Below are 22,723 nucleotides of genomic sequence, written 5' to 3'. Positions count from 1 at the left end.
TAAATGTCCTGCACTGGGGCCTGCTGTAACTGACAGCCACCAGCCATCTTCAGCTGGAGTAAACCTTCAGCAAACTGACTAGTTAGATCAGCTACTTGTGATAGTGTCTGTTATGAAATCCCAGCGTCTCATACTTAAAAAAAACAACATTGTTATAACCGTACAATGAGAGGGTTTCATAAGACCCTCAAGTAATATCATTGAGCTGTAGACCAGTGTGCAGTGCTTCAAACAAGGCTCTTAAAAGAAAATAAATCCTCAGCTAACTCTCAACTGGAACTGTAAGTGCATGAGTGATACTGAACAATGTTTTTTGTTTGTTGTTCATATTAACTACATCTGATTTGCCTTGCAAACATACTGTCTGCTTTTTTACATGTAAATGAACAAGAATGAAGTGACCTTTAGGTAGGGTGACCAGATGAGAATGGGTAAAATTGTTTTTATTCAGGAATTCATTAAAAACAGTGTCATTATGAAACAAAAACAATGACTGCACTTTACCATCAGCAACATCCAATTCAATCACTCCTTCTCGTGGCTGCCTGCACTTAACATCAATTTCAAAACTCCGCACCAAGCCACCAAAATTATTTATTATTTTTATTCAGAAACTCAACTGTCATGTAAACCCGAAAACCCCCCCCCAAAAAATCATTAAAATCATGAACTCAGGTGTCACTATGAAACAAACAAAACAAAGCAGCCGGGAGAGCATCCCAGCTGCTTTAGATAGCGACTGTAGAAACAGTTAGGTCACGTCATGTCTGAGAGTACTGAACACAGGTTTTGATTTCTGTGTCGCTGGAGGTACATGTAGTTAAACTTTCCCGGCTACTACTCGAGAGTCTGCTCTTGAGACCTTGCTCTAATCAATCATATGATGCCATGCACAGTCAAAAATAAATGATGTGAACAGGCATGATGAGTTATTGTTGGTAATTCCATAGCCAGACGTACTATAAAGTGGTGTAACTGAGCAACATGTTGAAACAAAAAGGAATACATCGTCCAGTGGTATTTCAACCATATTACCAGACATTGATATTGAACGATTCTGCAAAACCAGAATAGCATAGAAACTACAGTATGGTCAGCGAAAGATTGTGGTTATAGTTCATGAAAAAGTGAGAGTTAATGGTTTGTGACAGGACGCAAATGCCGGTCTCCTGCATGAACATCAGACAGGCTGCACTCTCATCCACAAGCCTGACCTCCACACCCTTACTTTCTGCCTTGCAACATAAAGGACATACATTCACACTGAATCTTGCCATTAGATGTACATTTTAAGGGGCGTAATCATCGAAAATGTACGTATAATTCCTTGGAAACGGGGTTGGGTATTTAAGTGGCTGGCTCATGAGTTACCTCATTTCCTTCACTTTTCACTTACTTTTCATCATGGCACTGTGCCAGTTTTGTGCTGGAGAAATAACCCTTCCTCAGTGTATGAAACACTTCAGTGATTTCAAATGAAGAGCCACACAGGATTAGTCGTGGAGCACAGATACAGATTAGCTGCAAAAGGAATTGGAGTGAGTTTGGGAGCTGACATCTACACAATCTGTTCTATTCTGGATGGAAATTACTCTATACGACTATGTGTATTTAGTTATAATGGAAAAAACGGTTTGCACATGAGCACTGAACTTACATGTAAGAAGTCCTTTGAATGCTTTGTAAGAATTTAGGTACCCAATGATGACAGCAAAAGCAATGATCCACTACCTCATTTTTACTGTATGCCAATGTTTGGTTCCAACCCCAACTGTGTCTGATCAGTGAGACAAAAGACTTCTGTCATTGATACATTTTCATTGGCTTCCAATAGCACTGAACCTGCATGCGACACATGCACAAGTCCTGCAATCCCTGACACAAAAACTACACTGTGCTGCTCCACTGCCGCTGATAAGACCCTTTCCTGTGACTGGCCTCCCAATTAGGTTCAGTCAAGTTCATAGCGCGTCATCAAAGATACCAATACGTGTGCTGACAACAAAAATAAAACCTGTGAGTTCATAATAGTAAAAGAAGAGCACATAATGCTATAGAACCTGAGAAAAGATGGATGTCTATTCTTCTCATAGTCTCGCTTTACTAGATCTATTTCCACAGCATTGTGGAGTAAGGTCTGGCTACACCACACATACATTCTATGATAGAAGAGACGCTCTGGATTGTTTGCATTTGTTTAAACCAGGGGTGTCAAACTCAACTTCCCTTAGGGCCACACTAGAAAGTGAGAATCACATCAAGGGCCAGACATATAGTTTATTGCTTTTATATCATGGGAAAAGTTAAATATCTTTGACTGTATTATTGCATGTTGTCATATAGTCTTCGCAATTACAGTTTGGTCGACAAAAATTACGAAGAAAATGCCAAAAACGTTTGGAAAAAGCGTAAAAAATGTCGAAAAAAAAGTGACAAAAAGTATTTGGGCCAAAATGTATTTTGAACCTAAATGTTTATAGGCGCCGGATCAAAATTAGCAAGGGCCCGCGGGCCTTGAGTTTGACACGTGTGGTTTAAACCAATCACAATCGATTGGGCGGTGCTAAGCTCTGGACGCAGCGACTGTGGCTCTACAAAATAGTCTTGTGAAGGAGCTTGTTTTGGTGAAACATTTGCACCCCTCAAAAGAAAATGCCACATACAATATTAAATTAAGTTGTTACTTACTTAACTGTAACTGTAACTGTAATTAAGTGTTCACATAATACAGTAGCGAGAGCTATTTAAATTAGCTGAATACATGGTTAAATGTCATTTGCTATTACTGTAACAGTGTATCTCCGTGTGTACTTTGTCCACAGCAATCCCACCAATCGGTCCCAAAACATCCCAGTTAGAGAGGAAATGCCGTAAACATATTCTTTGTAAATCTTTACAATCATTCACCAAAAGAACCAAGCAGGCCTGCCTTATTGCACGATCCAAGTTTTCTTCACAACTTGCCATTTTCAGCGTGTAGCTTGCTGGCTTGAAGTTGGTTGTTGTTTCCCGTAGTGAAGGGATTTTAAGAAAGACAACACAGAGAGCGGAAGGATAAGGGCGAAACCTGACATGCGGTGAGTGAGCTACACGCCGGATGTCAGGCTTTAAAGTTTATACTGGAAATGTACCTCAGTTGATCTAGACTAATTTTCTCTTTTCTATTGCATGCTTGTATTGCTGCTATTGTAGCAGTCAGCTAAATGTATAAAATGTAAATGGAGAGTGCACTTGCAGATGCGGCTATTACAGAGGTCTAATTTAACTGATTTTCTGCTGCACTCTAGCCTCCGTGGAGCTGTTAAAAGCTGACGGATGATCTGGCAAACAACGTGGTACATGATGCCAGCTCCACTTTCTGCATTGGCTGCTACTGTAGTGGATAGATAAGAGATAAGGCACTTGTAGGACGCTATTGTATGTGTGTGTGTGTGTGTGTGTGTGTGTGTGTGTGAGAGAGAGAGAGAGAGAGAGAGAGAGAGAGAGAGAGAGAGAGAGAGAGAGAGAGTAAGACAGAAAGAGTGGCTTCCAATCTTTAATTCTCAACTTGTCTGTATTTAATCAGATGAACTGACTTCCTCTGGTTCAGACAGGAAATCAATCACACTGAACTCCTCTTTGGGTGAGCCATGTAGTGTTTTGAATGTTTGTGTGTGTGTGTGTGTGTGTGTGTGTATGTGTGTGTATGTGTGTGTGTGTGTGTGTGTGTGTGTGTGTGTGTGTTTGTGTGTGTCTGTTCATGTGTGGATCTTTTATGTTCATGTCTTATTAAACCTCTATTTTATAAATGTGGCATTGCACATTCCATGTTTGTTTGAGCTTTTGTGCATATGTGCCCGTTGCCATTTCTCTACATGTGTGTTTGCATGTGTGAGTTTTAGCGTGATGTGTAAAAGGGGGTTAGAAGACATATTCATTGATCTGTTTGACAGTCTCCTCATGTCTTTAACATGCTGCCAGATTGCACAATCACTCACATTGATAGCAGAGCCAGAGAGAGAGAGAGAGAGAGAGAGAGAGAGAGAGAGAGAGAGAGAGAGAGAGAGAGAGAGTGTGAAATGAGTCTCCCCTGGAGAAAAAAAAGTGACGTTGAAAGAATAGGTGAAGGTGAATAAAGAAGGCATATATCAACAACTGTGGAAACATTTTATAGGGTGTAAAGAACAGGGAGTGGAAAAGATCAGGAAGAGAAATATTGGAACGTGATAAAAAACAGCTGGCGTCGACGTCAAGAGAGATAGACAGCAGCAAGGGATGGAAGAGGGTGTGAAACCACAGGGAGAGAAGAGAAGAAAGGGGAATAATTGGAAGAAAGGAGGGTAGGTGGATGAGGTGTGGAAAACAAATCAGCCAGCGTGCTTGTGTGCTGTTTGATGGTCTTGGACAGTGTGTATGTGGCCATGACACGTGCAAACACACTGATACAAGATGAAAAGCAAACACTTCAATCATGTTTACATCATAGGAAAAATGTGGCCACTAGACATACAGAAAAAAAAAAAAGATCTAGAGAAGTAACAAGGAGTAACAAGAGCAAAAAGCAGCTCTCCTGTGTGCTCAGCATATTAGAGGAGGTGCTGCAGGGTAGCGTTTAGACAGGGGAGGTCTGAAACCACACACACACACACTCATAATCCTCTACTGACCCTCCCACATACGCTCACACACACACACACACACACACACACACACACACACACACACACACACGACATTAATTGATCCCGCTGTAGCAAAAAGCCGGCAGAAAGGCTAGACATGAGGAAGCTGCCCTGTGGCCTCTACCCACACACAAATAAATAGGCTACTCGTATTACAACAATGCACACTTCAATTAGGGAGCAGCTACAGGGCCAATATGACTTAAGCATGGCACGCAACCTTCACTGAGGAGTAGGAGGCATGGAAGAAAGAGGTTATCAACCTATTAACTTCCAATTGATTTTAATGATACGGTTTTCTTTGCATAAATACATCTGAGTGAGTGCTACAGGCTCATGCAAATATTACTATAAACAGTGAAGTGTGTCCAACTTACAGTAAAACCCTACTCATGTAAAAAACAAAAATTCAGCCAGGTGATGCAACTGCCAAAGTGTGTTGGCGCATTTTCACGCCTTGTTGGTTTAAAGTAGTTATTTTGAACCCTAGATCCATTTTCGTCTTAACTGAATTTATTTGGACAAATGAGAGTCCAGAAAACAGAGCATTTGGAAGGTGGTCAGACCATGTTTTCAGGGCAACCTGGAGGCAGTTGTTCATAGTGGAATGAGAATATATGAACCAAATAATGACTATAAGTAAAAGCAATAATGCTCTCCCCTCTCTGATACAGATTTCATTTGATTACACCCTAAGAACATGTTTGCCACTAAAATTGTCTGACCAGTTTGACAGCAGTGTCATGGGGTTTCTTGATAAATTCTGGCTCAATTGAGGATCTGCCAAGCAGTAGCACTTCACACTCCCTGATTTAGATCAGAGCAAACAGACGATAGTTTTGAAAATGTTCTTAAAATCTCTGTGAAAACAAAGATAGCAGTGAACATATTCTGCCCTACTTAGCTTAAGATTCTTCAAGCAGCCCTACATCACACCTAGGGTGATGCCACACAAGATTTTGAAAGAAAAATACTGCATTGTTTTGCAGGGCATAGCTGATCACTCATGGCAATTTATTTGTAATCTGTAATCTTCAACCAATTGAAGACAAAACTGTCCTCAGCCCATACTATTTTTGAAGCAACGACATGGTGGTACCAATTTATGAAGCCAGAAATATACAATTATGACAAACCTGAAACAGTTGGATGGACATATTCGTGTTTGTTAACATATACATACACATATACATACATATAATATATATTATTTAATCAATGTACTGATTTGTACATTTTTGGTCAAAAGGATGAAGCCAATCGTTATCTGTTATTCTGTATATGTCCAACTGTTGTCTTTCTCATTCCCCATTGATTTATTTTTTATTCTCATTGCCAGTCCTGGCAAATATTGCTTGTTCATTGGGAATTGAACCGCCAAAACTATGCCTGTAAGATACGACAAAACAAAAACAGTGCATTATCACAGTAATGGCACCTTGATAACAACATGAGACAGCAATTTAATCTCAGTTGTTTGATTGCCTTTTGATTGTTGTGTTCCGAGTCTGTATTTCCCACACCGAGGCTTTATCTTGCAATTAACACTAGTAATCCTGATCAACGTCTGACAAATCAGTCTTGTTTTTTCTTGGTGACCCACCTATCAAGTTTAGTTCCTATAAAAGACTATTTTCTATTATTTATCTCAAGCTATTCAGCTTTACATTGCATTTTAGAGCTGAGATGCTGAGACCAGGAGCATTCCATTCAATCTGACAAAGACTTTCACTGTGAAAACAAATTATCCCACACTCAAAAAAGTTGACTTTCATACAGGAATGCTCCCATTCACCTCTGAAATTCATTCCCCACTTTAGGTATATGCTTTCATTAATCCATAAACCATGACAGGCTGTGATATATTGAAATGAATCTCCACTTTTTCAAATCACTGAAGTATTATATAGGCCCTCAGTCTGTAAATAATGGAATCAAGACTGCCTGGATTGATTCTAACCCAACACCCATTTTACACAAGCTTTTATGAGCTCCACCAACCTGCTATTTTAGGCACCGTAGGTTTGTTGAGGAGCTAGAACATAATAATAGTAATAGCTGCAAACAGAGTAATCATAGAAATGACCAGCTTTACCTATTGAGGCACTAGATATAGATTCTAAATTGATAGGACAGATATTTTCAGGGAGAAAAATCCAGGTGGGAAAAAAAAGAAAAAAGAGAAAAAAGTACATACTTATATTGATTGGTTATTAATAGCAGCAGGCACTGTTACTTCTACCTTACTGCTTGACATTATAATAGTGGCATTTAAGCAACATGATGAAGGTCAATCTGACCTATATATATATATATATATATATATATATATATATATATATATATATATATATAGATAGATAGATAGATAGATAGATAGATAGATAGATAGATAGATAGATAGATGGATAGATAGATGGATATGTGCTACTGTGAGGTTATTTTCTGTGCTGTAGCAGGTGTGAAGGCTCTGCTGCTGTACAGCTCTTGGTGTTTGTAACGTGCTGTTGGATGCCTGCTGCTGTGATGGCCACTACTTCCTGTTTTGTGAGCCTGCAGTTATTTGCTTTAAGCACAGACCACTGGTGTTATGTGATGAGTCTTTCTCACACCTATCCAATCCTTGATCAGTTACATATTTTGCTAGTTTGTCTCTTGGTTTAATGCTGCACTACAGCTGGTTCCTTGGAGAACAGGGCAACAGTGTATAATTACATACTGATTGTAGGGACATAATAAAACTACAAGTTAAAGTTGTATGACAGTGGAGTAGATAAAGTGAAAAATACTGTATTTGTGCTGATCAAGTTATCTATTAAAATTAAAACACATAGTACCAGCAGCAGTTTATGCACATATCAAAGCAAAGAGTCAGCATTTTGGGAAAAAAGCTAATTGACTTCCCTGTCCAGAGTTTGATGAGAACATATCATATCATTCATATCTGTTCGCTAAATATAAAGCTAGCTAGCTACTCAATTTACATATTTGTTTTGTAGGAATTACAACAAACAAGATATAAAGTGTCAATTAGGGCTGTACCTATTCTCGCATTGTCAGACCTATCTCCACAGTGCTGGATTATTTGCATTTCTTTAAACCAATCACAATTGTCTTGGACGGCGCAAAGTTCCAGACACAGCAATGGTGGCTCTGCAAAATAGTCTCTGGAAGGAACTTGTTTTTGAACATTTGCACCCCACAAAAGACATTTTAATTTCTTTTCTTTTTTTTCATTTTCAAGAGATTTTGAGTACGGCACAGCCTGGTCTCACAGAATTCTGTGAAATGATCACAAACTGTTAACACCACATTCCGTGGTGGTGGCACAGAATGTGTGAAAATTCCGTGTGGCCACCACGGAAAACAATGCCAATGTAAAGTCAACGAGAAGATGACGTAGCATTAAGAGCAACTATGGTAGAGAGTAGAATGAAAGCCTGAAAATCCGCATAGGGAGGTTGGTTGGGGGGGTGGATGGGTCAAACAACACAGGACTTTTACCCAGGAGACGGGGGATCGTGTCCCGTGTGTCACGTTTCCCAAACCCAACCGTCGCTTTCTTCTTTTCCTAAACCCAACCGTCCCGTTGTTGTCCCGCGTCCCATTATTGTTTTCCTAAACCCAACCATCCCGTTCTTCTTTTACTAAACCCAACCATCCCGTTCTTCTTTTCCTAAACCCTGTTGTCCCGCGTGTCATGGAAACGTAAGCCCACCCACGACCTTTTCCTTAACTTAAGGGGCCGTGTTCATTTCACGGAATTCTTCCGTGGTCTCATCGCGCAATTTTCGGCGATTCCGCGAAACTGCCACTGATTAAGGGGCCGTGTTCATTTCACGGAATTCTGTGAGCTCAGGTTGGTACGGCAACACACAGAGAGCCGAAGGTAAGGGGAAAAGCCTAACATCTGAGGCTTAATCCTGGAAATGTACTTTTTTTCAGTTGACTCGGATTTGGCTGTTGAATATGAATATTTTGAAGTTCAACTCTTAGGGGATACAAGTGTGGGCTTTATTTTAAGTCTGCATGCTGAATGAAGTTAAAGCTCTTTTAAGATGAAGGTGTAGTTAAAGGTCTTAAATGCAGCATGTTGGATTTTAAGCATAAACAAGGCTGGATTCTCAGAAACAAATGTAATATTTATTTGTATGTATTACATTGTATATTTAATGTAAAGGACTTTGTGATTTTTTTATCCGTGAAAAGGGCTATATGAATACATTTTATTTACTTATGTATGCTTGCTGCAGAAGGTCTGCAGTGAAAACACACTGTGTGAAACATTGTCACAGTTTCTGAAGCTGAGAATTGGGATTTATAGAAAAAAAACTGCAGTTGGCAAACCATTGGTGAAAGACTTGGAGTCACCGATCATCAGCACATAAAAACTAAAAAATAACTTTCTGTTGAAGCAAATGAAAAGAACAACCAGACATGTCTCTAGAAGCTACATAATTGCAGTGATGGTGGTGAGCAGACTTTAAAATGTTTCTTTTGAACCATTTACATGAAAGACACTAAAGCAATGAAAAAAGCATTTTGGGGTGAAAAGCTAGCTAGCAGTTAGGGAGTCAATGAAAGTCTGCCATGAGATGCAGAAACCACAGTGTCTCTGGATAATGAGCTGAACGTTGTGTGTGCTGACTGTGTGCGTCTGTGTCTGCTTGGATAGAATCTAGTTTTTGTAAGACGGAAAAACAAAATGCAATGAAATGAGCCAAAAAAACATTCAAGTGTCTTTACATTGGGTTTGTGTGGGGTAATGCGGTTAAGACCAAATACGTGCTATCTATGCTCTTTGAAGGAACAAATGGATTCAGACTCTGTTTCATCTCGATAAACAAAAGACAAGTAACATATGCAGCTAACAGGCTTCCCTCACTGCCATCTGTCTTGATATGGAATGGTAATTTGGCAACCCAGAACTCACATTAAGCACAATGTTGTATTTTGTGAGTCAATGTATAGTATGTATGTGCGTGTGTATCACTGTGTTTGAGATGTCAAATAATGTTGATGCAAAAGCATTCAATCTGTTTTTTACTGACTGAGGAGCCTGAAAACACAGTTCATTTTTGTATGCATGTGTCTGCATGCATGTGTGTACGTACTTGGTTCAGTTGTGAGTGGCAAAAACGTGTGAGATCAACTGACAGTTGTCGCGATTAAAGCCAGCTGTGATTCTTCATTAACCAAAATCCCACACACATGCACGCAGACACACACACACACACACACACACACACACACACACACACACACACACACACACACAGACTGGCATAGACTCTTTTGAACAAAGTCCTGGCCCGATATCCTGATATTCATTTTTCATCTTTGTAATAATTCGGTCAAAAAAATGACTGATCTAACTTGTAGAAAACAAATAATGTTCCAGCTCAGGCAACTTAACCCTGCTGATTATTATGATCCCATAAACCACTATTTACACAAATGTTCTAAAGTTCGCAAATTATTTATATAAAAAAAAGTTTCTTCTACTGTGTTTTGTAAATATTATTAAACTATATATTAAAGAAAATGAATGAGAAACAGAATTACCATGGTAACGTTGACAATATAAGTAGTGTGACAGCAGATTTAAAGACACAGACATAGAGTATACAAAAACAAACGTAAGACATTTTGAAGATTGCTAAATAACTCTCTTATGCTTTACAAATCCCAAGCTCATTCGTTGTGCACCAGGAAGTCAGAAAGCTGTGCTAAAATGGCACAAAGGATTCTCTTTCACATATAAAGGTAGAAAGACATCTTTAGACTTGGCATTACAGTAAGAGGAAATCATTTTAAGAAGACTAATTGAACCTTTTACTAAACGGATGTTGGCAAAGCAGTGGCTGATGTTGCAGTCTGCAGGCTGAAACAGGATTTCTAAATACACTTCACATAACTTGCAAAGGATATGTAAATGTGTGTGTATAAATACTGCAGCAATTTGGAACAAACTAGGGAGGACTTATAGAAAAATGATGAGAACAATAAAGTCACATTGGAAATTATTTTAATTTTAATTAGTTTAATCCCAGCCAAGTGGAAGATGTTCCCTTATATATATATATATATATATATATATATATATATATATATATATATATATACTTTATATCATGATACTATATATATATATATATATATATATATATATGCTTTATATCATGATATATATATATGCTTTATATCATGATATATATTTATATATATATATATATATATATATATATATATATATATATATATATATATATATATATATATATGTTGTCGTTCAACAGCAATTTATTAGTGAAATAAGTTATTGTTATTGTTATACATTATTATTAAATCATTTCATTTTGAACATATGGCCTAGCAATAAACAAGCCTTCTTTAATGTTGACGTACGACAGCTTTAATTGGCAGGTCAACTAGATTATAGATCTTATGAACACAGTTTTTGATGCTTTGTCAAATTCTAGTCTGCACCGAAAAGGTTGAGGTTTGATTCCCATCTCTAGTCAAACATGTGCCAGGCTTTTCAGGGTTTATAACAAAAAAAGATTATATGACTCATGTGGCGAGATTCCAGTGGAGTACCTGTTGTTCTGTTCCTCTCGTCTGAGTAGGTCAAGAGACACCTGGATAATTGGTTTGGGTATAATCTATTTTTTAACATTATGTTGGTTTCAAAGTCAAAGTCATAGTCAAGTTTATTTCATCCATAAAAATGAAAATGACAGTGCTCATACCCGCCTTAATGCCCATAAAAAAATAGAGCATAAATACAATACAATAAATACAATATACAATACAATACATAAATACAGTACAGAATTTATACAAATGTACGTTTAAAGTGCTTGTTGTGCTGCCTGATAGTCTGAGGTATAAAAGAGAGAGCATACCACTTCATTGGTGTCACAGGGGGCCTTAGCCTACAACTACGTTCCATAACCATGCCAGTCAAATTACCAGGAAGAGGGTGACCCGGGTCCCTCGTTATTTTCTGTGTCATTTTTGCCAAATGGTCGTCGTCCCATACCATTTTTCCAGCCCTTTTAGTCACTCTATCATCCTGGCCTTCTCACTTCTTTCTGTCATAAAGGCTGCCAGAAAAGAAAAAAAGAAAATTGAAAAGAAATGCATTATAATAATTAGCTAAAAGGATTACAGTACTCTTGTGTCTATTTGATACAATGTTAGCTGGCTAGAAATGATTAAAGTATAGATGTGGGTTCTACCTTAACTACAAATATATGTTTTGAAAAAAAAGCACTTAAAGAAAATGTTACTGTGGCTTTTTCAAAAAGGAAAGCGCTGTAGATGGACAAAGGACTAGTGCGTGACTGAGCAAATTAATCATTTAACCAATTAACTAAATTAATAATTCCACTGATCATTATGTCAACAGGAGTCACTGCAGTCAAAGAACAGTGTCAGACTGGCTGTTTTAGAGGGGATGACAAATCTTTGGGGGAAACCACTTTGTGCCTAAATCCAACCCTAACCTGTACCCTCAAAAAACAACTCCTAACTCCAAAATGTAACAGTACTTTGATCTTATATACTGATATCACTTTCAGACACACACACACACACACACACACACACACACACACACACACACACACACACACAAATCCGTCCCTCGAAGAATCATGTCAGAGGCTGGCTCACGCTGCCTAAAACTGTGCCTCCACTCCAACTAAATCCCTGGAGTGAGAGTGAAAATAAGAGCGAGAAAGTAAGAGAGCAAGAGGGGGAGACAGAGAGACAGACAGAGAGAATGAGATGGGATTACAAGGATAATGCGAGCAGATGGAGGGAGGTCGAGGATCCAGCAGGACTTTCCACTCCAAACGGATTAAAAGACTTCAACAGAGCCACCAACAACCAAACGGATGCAGCGTTCCTCATGCTTCATACACTGAGCTGAGCCGGGCTCGCCCCTTGCCGCCTGCTGCTAAGTCTGGAAATGAAAACTTGCCGCCTTTCAGCATGACGCAGTAAATAGTAAGGTCATGGAAATGTATTTTAATCCACTGCCCCAATCTTCCCCTCCTGTCAAACACATGAGCACATAAAATGTTGTGTTTGGTAAACCTATCCATTTAGCAAACATTTACGCTGATCCTCCTCTTTACACTTCGCATTCTTTTAGAGCAAAACACATCACAATTCAGATGTAGATGCATCCAAGACTCATTGAAGATTCAGTCATCCAAACCAGCACTGGCCACAAAGGGATTTGGCCACATCAGCAACAATGTGTCATGTGTCTGTAATCTTCAAATACAATAAGCCATTTTACACTTCATACCTAACTAATCTTTATTGTAAATGTTTGGATTTAAATGGATTACACATTAAAATGCGCTTTCTATGCACTGAACTTGCACAAATATGCAGATGATACTCCTGTCACTGCCTCTCATGTCATCTCTATATTTACATCTTGTTAAATTGACAATAGCCATGTTCTGTTTTGTTCCTCCTCCACCAATATATGGTATTATTCAAGATTAGGCCTGCACGATTCGGGGGGAAATATGAATCACGATTTTTTAGCTTGGAATTGATATCACGATTCTCTGCCACGATTGTGGTAGAAGTGTAATGTTTATTGCACACATGAACCATGACAAAACAAAACAAATTGGCATTACAAACAAACAGAGATTTATTTTGGCACCTATAGCACATTGTGCATCACCACGAGCCTGTAGGCTTCAATGAATAAAGACAATAAAGTACATACTGGCCATTTAAGTACAGTATGCTACCAAAAATAGTGACAAATAACACATTGAACTAAATATGGCCCTGATACAGGCTCTATCTGAACTCCTTGAACATGTATTTACATAATTAAAACATGTTAATGTCAATGTCAAATGCTTTCAATAAATTAATTGAAGGAGAAAAAAAAATCGAAGTCATTTAAAAGTTAAATCGTGAACGAGGGGTGATTCGAGATCGCTATTTCATAACAATTTATCGTGCAGGCCTATTCAAGATGTCTCCTGTGTTTCATTCCTGTTAATTTGTAAGAAAAATATAATAACACATTCTGTCAGAAAAGATGAAACTAGTTTAACTTTTGATAGAGTTCAGGGAAAAACATACTGGTAATCTACTAACGCATTTCATTGGCTTGTAAAAGTTGTTCTACTTGCTTGAAATAAAAAAATAAAAAGGTTTGGAGACCTGCCTACCAAAAGGCATCTTGGGTGACTTTGGATGCCAAGAGTCCCAACTGAGTGCCTCCTTAAAATCAAACAGCAGCTGAACATTAGCTACGTCTTCCGATGCTATTTAAAGGAACTCTCAGAGGATGCTGTGATACTGCAACAGTAAAGTGTTACATTGAACACTGAAAATTGTCTTCCATCAATATCATCATGTGTTGAAGGAAATGATTGTGAGAAATAGCCAACATTGTTACTGGGAGTGCAAATTAGCATTGTGTTCCAAGAGCAGGCTCAGCTTCTTTTCTGCATCAGGATAGTTCACATTACCGAGACCAATAGGTCACACTGATTAGGTCACTTCCCCGGGAAATTATATTAGCTGGTCTTAATGGAACAAGCTGCAGAACTGTTCTTCCAGTCAAATTATAGACAGACAGACAGACAGACAGACATATATAATTTAGATGTATAAATAGAACCAAGTGCAAACTCATTCATATTGTTTTTGCACTCTATAGTCTAGTTTCCAGAGCTCAGTCTCACAGTCAATTAGCCCAGTGTTTCATCCCTTTACATATGCATTTATTAATGTGGATCTGGCTGCATGTTAACTCACCCTGTCTCTCTGCTCGGTGCTCTTTATCCGCAGGTGATAATTAACCTGTTGGTAGGGTGGCCGTTGTGCGCCACGCTTCTACCCTGACATCCCAACATCTGTTGCTGTTGGCAGCACAGCTGATACATTCACTCTGCCCTAATTTATCCAAGCACATGAATCATCATCAACACTGATGAGTGTCACTCAGTTTAACCTCTATTGTAAACACCAGACGCTCTGACACCGCTTAGCCTGATCTTTCCTACTTTGCAGGATTGACACTGGTTAGTGCGTGGATGTGAGGCTGCCTGGTACTTCAATGGTTAGCACTCACTTACCACAGCAATAGGATTCCTGGTTAGAACCCCTTCAGAGCTGGCCAGGGTCTATAATGTATGTGTGGAGTTTTCACTCAGTTATGTTTCCTGGCACCCATGCCCGCCATTAGGAATATGGAATTAGAGGACGATGTTTTTCTTTCTAATTGGGCCCCTCAACCACACCCACTAATTCAATTCAATTTAATTCAAGTTTATTTAAAAAGGGGAAAGTGCAAATTAATAAAACGCATGATCTTACATGGGTTAAAAATGCCAGAATAAGCCAAAATTGTACTTTTCCTCTGTAATCCCCTGGCATCAATGTTAAAAAGGCTTTTTTTAAATTTACAAATATACAAAGAGACAAAGACAACACAGGCAGAGCATAACTTAGCATAAAACAAGACACAGCACAGAACTAACATGATTCACAAAACAAAGCAGAACAGGTTACAAGGTAAAACAACAATGTACAAAGAGTACACAGATTAGAAAAGACAGCTGTTGAGAGCAATAAAAGTAGTAGTGAAATGAGAGGGAAAAAAATAAATGAATACAAATATGTTGAGATTGCAAACTAACAGAATACATACACCAGTGCCATTGACCTTTGCATGGGCCCTACCTGGGTTTTGGGCCGGGGACCGGGGTCATCTCTACCTACGGCGGGCCTGCTCACACCTCAAAGACACCAATGACCTTTCACCAAGACCCTGACCTCAGGATGCTACACACAGAGGCTGCCTACTGACCCTGCTCCGAAATAGTAACGTTTCAAACACAATGTCCCAGTGGGACATATTGCACCACAGTGATTAATCAAGTTTAAGTAACAAATATATGTGGTTACTTTCTCCTCTCCTCTTTATTACCAAACATATACTGTATCTTGTCCAGTGGATTCCATTCTAGGGTTTCAGGCACCACTGGAAGACTGGGAAGAAAGTTCGAGGGAAGACAATCTGCGTTGTATCACATCACAATATCATCAGAACTGATGTGAATCAAGTTTAGGCTTTTCGTGCGTATTTACGCACACAAGACAATGTGACACATTCAACCAAATGACCCAAATGACGTTTGTATATTGCTCAAGGTGCCGCGCACGGAACGCACAAATGTGCGCACACACCGCCATGTTCAATATTGTTTCTCTCTTTCTCACACACACACACACACACACACACACACACACACACACACACACACACACACACACACCGGGTCGATCTTTCACTCACGCTCACCTCTTTTATCCTGAACTTTGACGCTGATCTCCACCAGAGGTTCAGTCTCCCGGTCCAGTCTCCGTGATATGACTATATCCCCGCTGTCCCGGCTCACGCTGACCGGCGAGCTCTCCACGTCGGGCTCCACCAACTCAAACGCTGCCGACTGAAACCTCACCGGGTTCAGGTTCATCACCACTGAACCGATCCCTGCATCCTCTGACACGTTGATAAAAACGGGGCTGTCTGATTCAAGTACTGACCTGGACCTTCGCGCTGGGACTTTAAATTGTGATTTAGCTTTCCATTCCCCCGGTTGGGTGTTGATCAAGGGCGCCACGGGCCATTGCCGTGGGTTGATCTCAACTGCTATGCTCTGGCTCGTGCGAGGTGGCCACCCGCGGTCCCGGGCGAACACTCTAAACTTAATCGGATCCCCCAGACCGAGGATAGAGTCCACCAGGAGGATGTCTCCGGTTTTGGGCACCGCGTAGAAACTCCCGTTTTTGGGCAAGGCGAAGTAGATGAGCTGCGCGTTCTTGCCGCTGTCATCGTCCCGCGCGGTCACTGTGTAGATCGCCGTGCGCAGCGCGGTGGCATCATCCAGGCTCAGTTTCACATCGGCACCGGGGAAGGTGGGCTGGTGGTCGTTGGTGTCCAGGACGTCCACCTTGATGGACGCCACTTCAGCGACAACCGGAGACTCCTCTCCCACTTCCCGGGAGAGTCCCGCGCATTGCCCGCAACACAAACCCAGACTTAGTGCGTATTCAGCCCGCTCCTCCCGGTCCAGAACCCCAGAAGTCTTCAATAAAATTTGGCCCCGTTTGTGGTGCGCAAAGACACGGAAATTCTCGCTACCGTCTCCCAGGAGTTTAAAGTGCGCTGCAGATACCCCTGTACCGCACAGCCTCTGCGAGTTAAGCCGCTTTAACGGGACGCTCAGTCCGTTGACCCGGGAGCCGGGAGACGAGTTTTCAAATACATGCCCGTGAAAAAACGGCACCTGCTCCACGGTCCTGTTCCCGTGTGCGCACGAAACCAAAAAAGGTAAAAATGCGACCCAAATCATGACTGGATATGTCATTGGCTCCACTGCACTGAAAAGCTCATGCCACACCGAGATACATGGGTGCACTCGTTCTTTGGGGGTATTTCTCCTCTTTCCCTTTATGATCCAAAACTTCCATTACACGGGGACGCAGATATCTGTTGGCGCCATACTTCATCTCGATGCAGGAGAACTTTGTCTCTGTGTTTGTGCGTCCTCCTCCTCTCCTGCTCTTCCCTGTCTGCTGTCTCACCAGCAGCGCTGCCTGCCTGTCTGTGCGCGTCCCAGGAAGAAAAAAAATTCTTCTTACAGCTCGAGTGCGCGCTTACCTCCGTTCCCTTCCTCGCTCTCTTTTTCGTGCGTTGTTTCCGTCCGATCTCACACGGGGATCACGCTTAATCCGCCCTGCGTTTGAGTTGCTGCAAAGTGCGCGCAGCCATACGCCGGCTTGCTGTTGAGATGGATCAGACCTCTTATTATAAGGACGTCAGTCTTCTTTGACACTCAGATGTGGCGAGACGTGTTTTATCACGGGGATGTCACACAGAACCGACAGTTTTACGCATGCATTGCCAAAGCATCCAGCGCAATGCATCTGTAACAGAGTGATGCAGCGGTAACAGTTTCTCTTTTCGGAAATGAACTTCTCAGCAAAAGGAGCTGCGAGTCAAATCAACTCGTGCGCGCGCACAAACACCCACACGACCACAGCCAACAGCGCGCAATTATGTGTGCGTGTGTGTGTCTCTCAGGGCGATCCACAGGGAAACAACCCGACCTCCCATCTCCCAGTGATCAATGTCCAGCCTGCACGTCCAGATCCATCACTCCTCTTTCCAATAACACGTAAGTCCATTGGATTAAAATAATGTAAAAATCGATCATTTTAAAACGCCTCCAGGGGGGCAAAGGGAAAATAAAGGCTTCAGCTCCAGGCAAGGACTCCAGAGCTGTCTTTATGTCACAGAGAAGTGCCCTATTTTAAAGTGTTTTTCACCCACTGCTTTCTGTTATGGAGCTTTTGGTCTCCAGGGGTCTGTGAAAGTTGCAGCCAGGTCCACAACAAAATAAAGAACAGTCTCAAATGTAATATACCAGATATTCAATTTTGCTTTCACTTTCATATATTTCCTCCCCACATGTATACGGAATACAAATATTTCCATGTGGATCCCTGCTAATAAATCTGAGACTGTGTGTGGATCCAAAGCATGCTGCATGGTCCTGATCGCATCCAAAGCACCAGTCTAGCATCCATCTTCTGTGTGCTTTTTGTACTTGTGTGCTGTTTGAACTCCTACTCACTAAAACACTGCAACCTGTGCAGTTTTTTTTTTTTTTTTAAATCAGCAGTCCTTGGATAATACACGTTTCGGGCTTTGCACCAAAACTGCGTTCATATATTTAGTCAAAGCTATGCTTTGTGTGGGACTGAATTTCCATAGGCGTTTAGCATAACAAAATCAGGACATTAAGGTCAGTTCACTCTGCAGTGTATCAGATGTGAATACATCAATTTTGATGTCAAGGGATAATTGTAATTTGGAAACCATCTAGGTTGTCTAAAAATATAACTCAGGGAATGATGTGTTTGTAGATTATGCCATTACCTTGACTTAAACTGGATAATTATACCATATATTAACACCTCAGGCATCCATCTAATAAAGTCATACAAAACAAATTACTTGGTAACACTTTATAATAACCATCACTAATAAATTGTAAATTGATAGTTAATTAATCTTTAGTTAATAGGTATTTTACTGTTAAAAGTCAATGAAATGATGATTTATAATGTCATTATTAGTAATGGTATAATTAATGTTATTTTATCATTAGTTTAGTGTCATATACAATACTACGTTTATAACTTCAGATAGATAGGTAATACTTGGTCAGTGGTTAATAATTGTTTTGTAAACTGTCTTTAAACATTATTATTATAAAGCATCAAGTAACATTCATTTGGCCCCATTAGATCTTTTTTTGGTGAGCTATAAAAGAGATGATTATTTTATTATTTGAGCACTGATAAGAGCTAGCTAAATAATGTTTATAGATGCTTTACAAAGTCTTTATTAACCAATAACAAGGTATTATTTTCATCAGATGCAACTTTACAATAGACGTCCAAATTATGTTTGCTGACGGTTTACAAATGATTTCTTAATCATTAACAGAAAGTTAATATAATGTATAAAATGTTTAGCAGAAAGGGGGGGGGGGACTGAGAAGTTGTTGATGTTCAAATTCTTTGGCTAAGTCCTGGATCTTCACAATCCTACCTACAGCGCCTTTAAATAAGTGAATATTGTATAATGCAGCTCAAGGCCTTGGCTGAACTTGATGTTTTTTTTCTCTCCACTTGAAGCACATAACATCCACGAGCGAACTGTAGTAATTTCACTTTTAGGCAGCTTTACCTGCTCAGAGAAATGTTCCTCTAATTAGTGACCATGCTGATCACCTTGAAAACACATCACCACTAATTACTTTTTTTAGTCCACATGCAGAACATTTTTCATCTGTTTAAAGATACTTCACAAAACTTTTCATGAATAATAATTAAACCACATTTTAATTACACCATGTAGACTTAAGAAAACAAAAGTCAGATATTTGTTTTTTTCTGGCAGGAGAGTTAATCAAGGGTTTGTTGTGATGTCATGCCCGATAAAAACGTTATGTCTTAAAAGGGCTCTTTTTTTTTTTTAGGTAGAATTATTATTTCATATTGTCAAGTCTTCAGTGAAAGGAACAACGTACATTTACTCAAGTACTACTTAATTACAACTTTGAGGTACATGTACTTGATTTTACACAACTACATCTACAACTATAGTACTAGTTATGTTTATTATATCAATGTTTTCAACACAAACCACATGATCAGTTTATAAATTATGATACATTGCTATTGATAAAACTACTCAACAGCGTATGAAGCAGTTTAAATTATCTCCACCTTGACTGACTACAACATTAAACATTTAGTTGCTAAAACATCTGTACTTTTACTTAAGTAATATTTGAAATGTGTAATACAATTTGAATCCAGGACTTATACTGCAACTTTTAAGTTCTACCACTGAAAGTAGTATACCATTTTTTCCTGCACTAGTTATTTCACTTAAAAACAGATAATTATGTAAAATATAAATTACATAAGGATATGGATCTCATTGACTCTTCTATAATAAATAAAAGTCCTCCAACCCATACGACCACATACGTCATTTGTTCTCTAATACGACCCACAGGAGTGTTCGAAATTAACGCCCCGAACGGTGGCATCAGATCAACATGTCCTTAGTCTCGCATTGCCAGACCCTCCTCCACAGCGCTGCGGAGGAGGGTCCAGCTAGTCCACACAGCGTTCTGGGATGGGAGAAAAACGTGCACTGGTTTATTGGCATTTCTTTAAACCAATCACAATCCTCTTGGGCAGTGCTAAGCATCGGGCAGAGCCATGGTGCCTCTGCAAAACAGCCTCGGGAAGGAACTTGTTTTGGTGGAACATGTGGGCGTTCAACAGTTGTTTTAGTCGTGCCACTGATAACTGAGATTGGACAGATAGTCTAGGTAGCTGTCTGGATTTACCCTGTAGAGATCTGAGGAGCAGTTAACCATAGTCCGAAGGAAATCCACCAGAGTTTAGAACGCCACCACAAAGAAAGTGTAAGGTAACGGACATCCGGCTGAAAAGAATTAAATCTGGCGGAAGTTCTGTCGGAACGTCGTGGATATAGACTAACATGTCCTCATACTCAAACGTAACGCTAGTTATTAACATGTGGTTGTGAAACGGTCGCCATTTGGTTAGGTTTAGGCACCAAAACTACTTGGTTATGTTTAGGAAAAGATCATGGTTTGGGTTAAAATAAGTAAATGTGTTACATTACTTAAGTTACGTACATAACTACGTCACACAGTAACTTATTTTACTAGTTAACTTGTATACGTAAAATAAAAAAAAGTCAACGTTGACTTTTGGTTTCACACGAGACACAAACAGCAGTCACCTGAGTCAAAGACCTGGTTTGTTTGACTCATCCCTATGCAGACTTTGCGGCTCTTTATGCTGATGACGCCCAAATGAAGCTTCATGAACCATTAGTTGTATTTGTTGACTCAACTAGATGACACTCTTGGTTTTAAGATAAAGGCTCAAGGAATGGCAATTCGGTGTGCTTTCAACCCTTTCATGAATATTAATTTGGACTTGACGTACCCTGCATCTTGCTAAGATCCTAATTGCGTAATACATTTTGTGAAAGAGCTTTGTTCTGTACCTTTATCCCCTGTGTTGTATGTGATTGTATTGTTCAGTACAGTTTTTTAACTGTATTGTGTTACTTTGTAGGGATGTTGTCCTAAACTTTAAATGTATTAAAAGACAAAAAATAATGTCTGACATTTCTCTGTAATATCATATCTGTCAAATGAAGCGCATCGTCATAAACAAATTTTCAAAGCAAAAACAAGCCGAGGGAGACCAAGAGCACAACAGACAGAGATATATTTGGTCAGCTGTTAAGCTTGACTGTGGAGTAATATTCCCCACGGTGGCAGTGACAATGGCTCAGTGAGCACCAGAATGAATAATCTCTTCCTCTCATCTCTTAGTGTCTATGTGTTTATCTTTGTTGGATTTAAAATAAAACTCAATATCTATAAATTATCCCCTGTAACTCTTTGCTTATTCATGTTGGTACCTTTTAACCAAAATATTGAGTCAACAACTAGAACTATCAGTGTGTATAAGTGTGTATAAGATTCCTTGTCCATGTGTTTTTCTGATTGTTATCAAATCCAATGAAAAAACCCAAACCAACAATGTGTTAGTCCGTCTCTCAATACTTTCTGACTTTCCTACCTTGTGTGTGGCACTCAGCCCATAATAGCCCATTGGTTCCTACTGAACACACACATCTTTAAGAATGAGTGCAATTGTTTGGGGACTAATTTTAGAAGCAGATTAATATATATTTCTTGCTCCAGTTTGTATTTCAGAGCAACAGGAAGATTTATGTGGAAGTGAGTCAGTAATAAATAAATACAGTGCTTGTGTTCATGGTTAATGAAGGAACATTTCACCCAGTGCAACAATGTGGCTCAATGATGTGTATTTAATTGGACAACAATGGATCTACGGTAAAGAGAAAAAAAAGTATATCAGGCTTTGGATAGACAATACTTAGCCTACTATTCCAATCAATTGAGTGACATTCAAACTCACTGGATAACCAGAATTATAATATCTGTTCTTTCATATTTTTGTAGTATCAGATGATAAAAATTAACCAATTGAAGTTAGACTTACCATAGCTGCATGGTATGATATTTTGTATAATCAATTAGACTGCATCATTTGTCAGTGTTAGATGTCATTGACTGGGCCAAATCCTATTTCTTATTTATTATAAAAGCTATATATATCAGTGTAACCCTCAGTGAATTTAAATCAGGGGTAATTGTAGTTACATTCAGTTTTTTTATTTTGACATTTAATATTACTACTACTACTACTAATAATAATAATAATATACTGTATCAATCCCACAAGTGAAAATTCAATATTTTGGGAAGTTATATAGGACAGTGAAACACTCCTAGACGTCCTAGCTTGGTGTGGGGGCTGTAAATGGGGTGAGGCAGATACCTTCT

General features: G+C 39.4%; 1 protein-coding gene across 1 annotated transcript in view; it reads right to left on the bottom strand.

Moving 5' to 3' along the window:
• The window catches only part of LOC144521905 (neural-cadherin), a 340,271-nt gene extending 323,197 nt beyond the window's left edge, over positions 1-17,074 (bottom strand). Inside the window, exon 1 of the mRNA XM_078256568.1 lies at positions 16,021-17,074. Within this exon, the coding sequence (XP_078112694.1) occupies positions 16,021-17,074 (1,054 nt within the window). The remainder of the gene's footprint in view (positions 1-16,020) is intronic.
• Between the last annotated feature and the right edge of the window lie 5,649 nt (positions 17,075-22,723).

This window comes from Sander vitreus, chromosome 1 (assembly GCF_031162955.1).
Source record: "Sander vitreus isolate 19-12246 chromosome 1, sanVit1, whole genome shotgun sequence".
Taxonomy (NCBI): domain Eukaryota; kingdom Metazoa; phylum Chordata; class Actinopteri; order Perciformes; family Percidae; genus Sander; species Sander vitreus.
This window is presented reverse-complemented; position numbering and strand designations above follow the sequence as displayed.